The 6,262-nt window shown below is 44.0% G+C and overlaps 1 protein-coding gene across 1 annotated transcript; it reads right to left on the bottom strand.

Moving 5' to 3' along the window:
- Positions 1–1,642: 1,642 nt before the first annotated feature.
- LOC114617965 (galectin-1) lies at positions 1,643–2,150 on the bottom strand. The gene has a single exon (XM_028763652.1). It carries the CDS (start codon positions 2,108–2,110, stop codon positions 1,703–1,705), a length of 408 nt encoding a protein of 135 aa, XP_028619485.1. The 5' UTR covers positions 2,111–2,150; the 3' UTR covers positions 1,643–1,702.
- Positions 2,151–6,262: the final 4,112 nt, after the last annotated feature.

Genomic DNA, 6,262 nt, shown 5'->3' with positions numbered 1-6,262 from the left:
TGAGTAAAAGTTTTAGAGATTTAAATAAAACAAACAAAAAAAAAAGACACACAGCAATCATCCCATTGGGAATTGTCGTTTTGTAGCTATTTTATTTTGTTTTTCCTTTCTCTGTCATAGGTTAGGTGTCCATAACACAATTTCAGAGCCAGCTTTTAATAAAGTAGAACAGAATACATAAAACAATGCTTTATACATACATAAAAACAATCCATACCCAAGAGACAGTCATGGACGGGAGAGGGGGTGCAATGAGGTGGGCGTACACAAGGCCAACTGGACTTGGGGTTTTCGTGTCCATGGGACGGCATTCTGGGGGTACCTGTCTTGCTCCAGTTTGGTGGTACAGAGATAGTAGCAGCCAGAATTACAGAGAGGGTGTTGGCTAGAAATAGAGGGCACTGAAGGGGAGCTATGGGTTAGCAGGGAGCAAGCACTGCAGCTGAGCTTGCTCTTTTACTCTCTCCAAGCTTGCTTGGTCAGGCTCCCAAGTCTACAACAAACACATGGGCACAGAAAACAGATCCATCCAACAGTAACTTACAAAGATGGAAGGTTCATGTAGTCAGAGGAGACAAGGCAGACAAGCATACAATGGCTACTTTCACTCACATAACCAATAGTTCCTAACCAAGGGGACAAGAGAGCATCTCTTTTTCTGCCCAGAGGTGGATTAACGATGTTGTCCCGTCCACCCTAAAACTTCTCCATATTGTCCAGACTCCAAAACAGAACAAAACAACTCACCAACTGCTCTGAGTTTCAGATGTACTTTGACAATTCTAAGTTTCAATTTGCAAATTTGTGACACAGTCTGAATTCCTGCCTAGGAGGCCACCTTGAGCTTGCTCCTATTTGAGAACCTTTTCCAGGCTCCTGACAGTTAATCTGTGGCAACCAAAGACTCAGACTTCAAAGTCCACCAGGGCTTCTCCCAGTTGTGGGCTCCCTGGGCTCCGAAGTCTTGGGGCTTCTCCAAGATCCCTGGCCCTACGTCTGGGTCTCCCAGGGATCTCACTGAGGCCTCAAAAAGGTACTGCCAGAGAAAGAATCCCAAACAAAACAAAATAAAATTTAAATGTAAAAGATAAAAAAAAAGCAAGTTTGTTTCAGTTATAGCAACATTGTGACAAACAGCCTTTTTTGAAATTCTGAGAACTGCTGCAAAAAGGGCTAGAGTGGTTAAAGGGACAAACCACAGTTGTCTCAACTCTGGAGATTTTTTGTTTGTTTGTTCTTGTTTTTTGTTTTTGTTTTTGTTTTTCGAGACAGGGTTTCTTTGTATAGCCGGGTTGTCCTGGAACTCACTCTGTAGACCAGGCTGGCCTCGAACTCAGAAATCCGCCTGCCTCTGCCTCCCAGTTGCTGGGATTACAGGCATGCGCCATCACTGCCCGGCAACTCTGGGGATTTTTTTTTATCATGTTTTTTGTTTTGTTTTGTTTCTGAGCAAGCAGCAGTAAATTGTGATAGTTTACATTTAAGGTTTTAGTAACCATGCTTTAAGATTACACACACACACACACACACACACACACACACACACTTGCAACTCTTTTAACATGTAAACCTTCAGCTTGTACAGGCTGTACCTTGTTAGCTTGCTTCGCCTTTTTCCAGACATTGAAGACTATTCTTTTTTTTTTTTTTTTACAGGGAACAGAGGCAGCTGCCTTTATTGAGGGCTATGGGCTGGCTGTCTTCACTCAAAGGACACACACTTAATCTTGAAGTCGCCATCTGCGGCCATGTAGCTGATGGCCTCCATGTTGAGACGGTTGGGGAACTTGAACTCATGTCCGTCTGGTAGTTTGATGGTCAAGTCAGCCTGGTCAAAGGTGATGCACACCTCCGTGATGCTCCCAGGCTGGAAGGGGAAGGCAGGCTCTCGCTGTTCGGTTCCCCAGGTCCCATTGTCCTTGCTGTTACACACAATGGTGTTGGCGTCTCCGTAGGCATTGAAGCGGGGGTTGAAGTGTAGGCACAGGTTGTTGCTGTCTTTTCCCAGGTTCAGCACAAAGCTCTTGGCGTCGGGGGCCACCTCTCCCCGAACTTTGAGACTTTCCCCAGGTTTGAGATTCAGGTTGCTGGCGACCAGACCACAGGCCATGATTGAATCGAAGAGATTCCTGCGACCACCTCCACCAGCTGTCAGAAGACTCCACCCGAGAGCGAAGACTATTCTTAAATTGACTGATTTGGACAAATTTCTTGCAAGACAGTATAAGGTTTTAAGACTAATTGCTATTTCTGCTTTTTTGTTTTGTTTTGAGACAGGGTTTCTCTGTGTATCCCTGGCTGTCCTGGAACTCACTCTGTAAACCGGGCTGGCCTCAAACTCAGAAATCCACCTGCCTCCCAAGTGCTGGGATTAAAGGCATGGGCCACCACTGCCCGGCTCTATTTCTGCTTTTGGAACCAAACTTATTTACTCTGCTCAAAAAGACAATTGCAAGATCCAATATTGTAACTTTGTGGGGTTGTTGCCTTTATAAGCCCTGGGCTGATATGGCTAGATGCTGCATATTGGGGGTGCTCTCAGTCAGTCCTGGTGCCAGGTGCCTGATGCTAGTATATAAATAAAAGCCTTTTTATTAAAATTTATTCATGGTCATGGTAAATCTCTGAGTGACCCCCAGACCCATATCAAAATGAAATTACAGAAGCAGAGTGAGCATGTGGTTAATATTTTAGATAGCAATTACACAAGCAGGGGAAATGAGACAGGTGCCTCTGAGATCAGTCTCCTCTTTACATTGCTGTCAAGACACAAGGGCTGATGGGGCTCACCTTAGGGTCATGGTCTAGACATTCCACAGTTAACAGTTTTTATGCTAAACATAAGGTCCTGCTGACTCTCTGGTCTGTCTGTCTGACTGTTCTTCCTTCTCTCTCTTTTCCTTCCTTCCTTCTTTCCTTCCTTCCTTCCTCCCTCCCTCCCTCCCTCCCTCCCTCCCTCCCTCCCTCCTTCCCTTCCTTTCTTCCTTCCTTCCTTTCTTCCTTTTTCTTTCTTTCCTCTTTCTTTGACAGTAACTTAGTTTGAAATGGAGCTAGTTTTTAATCATTACCATGAAAATGGCAGTTGCTGAGGAGAGGAGATTCTTGCATGCAACTGATTATAAGTCCAGTAGGAAGCTTCAGAGATCCAGCTCCCATGAGCTGTCACCCATGTTATAGAGAACATTTCAAGTGATACAGCTGCCTTTGAGTCACCTACACTTTTCTATGTAACCCCTCGACAATGTCCCTATATGTAACCCCAATTAACTCATTGGTATGCCAAGTTAAACTTCAGTGCAATCATTTTGGGGGTTGGAGTTGTTCTTTAGGAGTGCTCTGTCTGAGGTACATAGATGTTTGCTCTCAGTTCCTCAGGGAACATGGAAGATGTGCTTTCTGGTGTGTGTGTTGGGGGTCATAGTGGAAAAGAAGAAGATTTACATATTTTTTTAAGGCAGGGCCTCATGTAGTCCAGGTTGGAATTTTTGATACAGGAGGACAAGGAGGACCTTGAATGATCCTCCTGTCTTTACTTTCTAAGTGCTGGGTTTGTGCTGACATACCTGCATTTTCATAGCACTGGAGATGAAATCCAAGGCAAGTATTCTACCAAATACATCTACAGCCCCAGCTCCAAGAATCCTATGGCCAGATGATACTCTCTGAAACCATCTCCAGAATGGTTTATTTCTGCTCTGTACTGTTGCCTTTACCGATTTTGCAGTCTTACAGGACACACACACACACACACACACCAATAATGATGGCAAATGTCTTCATTTACCAAATGGCAAGGATGATATCTATCAAATCTGGTTGATTCATTAATAATCAACTGTTGCCATACATATGAACATTTGGTAATGGTTCAATGTCAGGAACATGCTAGTATCATTCCTGCATATTTTGTAACCTAAAACGAGATGGGGAGAAACTGAAGATGCTGTCTGCATCTGCATAGAATGTTACCATCCATCAGTCCGGGGAGACAGGAGGCACTGGAGACAAATGCTCAGGAGAATGAAAGATGTAGAAGTCAAGGAAGAAATATAACACAGCAAATCATCAATTAGGAGTGCATCCCAGCTGCTTCTAAGAATAATAAATTGTCAGACTTTTCCATCAAGTGAAGCAAGACAGGGTTACAGTGAGATTCTTGGAAAAATATGCATTGAATAATTCAACTGAGCAATTAGCAGCAGCACTCACTGGAAACCCCCTCTCCAGAACCCATCCTGGCATGCCACATAAGCTACATAGATTAAAAACTGTTACATTTTCATTTTCATCTGCAGGCAAACCTAAGGTCAAAATATAATATTTTCTATAAATTCAATGGATAGTTTAAACTTACAAAGAAGCACATGGCCATATAACTGTTGTTTGCTTGAAAAACTGCTAGGCTGTTTAACCATCTGACTGGTGCAATGATATTTGGGCAGGCAATGTGACCTCTTGGTACATGCTTTTCTTCTGGAGTCTGTAGGTAATGGTGGATTGTTTACTTGTTTTGCCTCTGTGAACTAAGCAAATAACCTGTCTTTCAGGCTCATTAAGTCTCAGTAAGAACCCTACATATCTATGATACATGTTCCAAGTTGTGGCAGAGTGGCAGGGCCCTGGTTTCTTTCCTATGATAGCACATAGACTCAGGACACACCCCTGTACTCAGAAAAGTGAGCGCTCACAGTTATGACAGGCCAATTCAGTATGGGGAAAGGCACATGGATAATAGTTAGCATTAGAATTAAAATGTAGAGATTTATGTTGTAGTTTTAAGTTATTTAAATCTGGCAAATCTGATACGGAGGTCACTATCCCTTCTTTAAAGTCCCTTGGTTGAACACAGGGTAGAATTCTGCCCCTTGGTTGTGTTGCAGCCATGATACTGTAACTCCCCCTCCTGAGAGCATCTTCTTGTCTGTTTCTGGAGGGCAGAGAGAGGTTGTAACTTGCTTGGATGAAATGTTGTGTATATGACCCTGTGTGATTCCCACGGCTATGGCTTAAAAACCCCAACTGTTCCCTGTCCTCTCCTGGATGTGGCCCATAGTCAGGTAACTTAACTCACCGGAGGATGGAAGGCTAACACTGTGCACAGATAGGTGAGTGAGGCTACTTTCAGTTCAGCTGACTCCTCAGTAGAGGGAATTAGTACATGACACAGTGCTGAGGCGTTTAAAGGGGAACACCTTCTTTAGCTCACACTTTTCAGATTCCCATGTATGATCAACTGGTCCCATTTCTTTGGTGCCTGAGTCAGGGTAGTACATCACTACAATGTGAAAGAGAAAAACCATTCCCATCATGACCTGGAAAAAACCCACTATTGGCACAGGTGGGTACCAAGCCTGTAATATACATGACAGATTCAAGCCATAGCACAAACAAAACCTAAAACATTTACTATCTGCTCCCTTAGAGATAAACTTTCCCTACCCAGAATGTAATTTTGTTGAATGAGCCCAGACAAACCCAGAGAAACCACCCAAACAACTCTCAGAATGGAAACATATGTGATGATGAAGAGGAGGAAGAGGAGGAGGAGGAGGGGGGGAGGATTTTATAGTACTTAGGGACTGAATCTAGGACCTTATGCATGCCTGTTGTACAATGAACCTCTTCCTGGGGATAAGCAGCATGTCTTCTCACCCCAGATAGTGATTTCACTACAGACCAAAGCATGCTCACCACCCTAGTCCAACCTGGTGAATCAATGAGTTTTATTGGGGTTACTTACAGGAGCAGAAACGGGTTAGAGCTGTACCTCCTAGGTCCATCCCAGAATAGGGGATGGCTCTCAAAACCAGGAACCAGGAATATACTGCACAGCCTGCGAAACAGGTTGCAGTGTTCTTTCCAAATGACTCTGGGCTAATCCTCTTCCAGACAGCTCAGCTGGTGTCTGCTTCTTCTTCTTTTTTTTAAGATTTATTTATTTTTATTGCTATGAGTACACTGCAGCTGTCTTCAGACACACACTAGAAGAGGGCATCGGATCCCTTTGCAGATGGTTGTGAGCCACCATGTGGTTGCTGGGAACTGAACTCAGGACCTCTGGAAGAGCAGTCAGTGCTCTTTACCACCGAGCCATCTCTCCAGCCCTGGTGTCTGCTTCTTCACAGGTCTGGTCTAAGGATTTCTTTGCAGCTTTTTTTCTCAGAGTCTTCCTTGCCACTGGGGTTGTCTGAGAGTCTCCTTTGCAGTTCAGCTTTCTTCCTTCTGAGGAGACTCTCTCAGCTTTTGTAGATTACTCTGGCAA

The sequence above is a fragment of the Grammomys surdaster genome, unplaced genomic scaffold (assembly GCF_004785775.1).
Source record: "Grammomys surdaster isolate TR1022 unplaced genomic scaffold, NIH_TR_1.0 139, whole genome shotgun sequence".
Classification (NCBI taxonomy): Eukaryota; Metazoa; Chordata; class Mammalia; order Rodentia; family Muridae; genus Grammomys; species Grammomys surdaster.
This window is presented reverse-complemented; position numbering and strand designations above follow the sequence as displayed.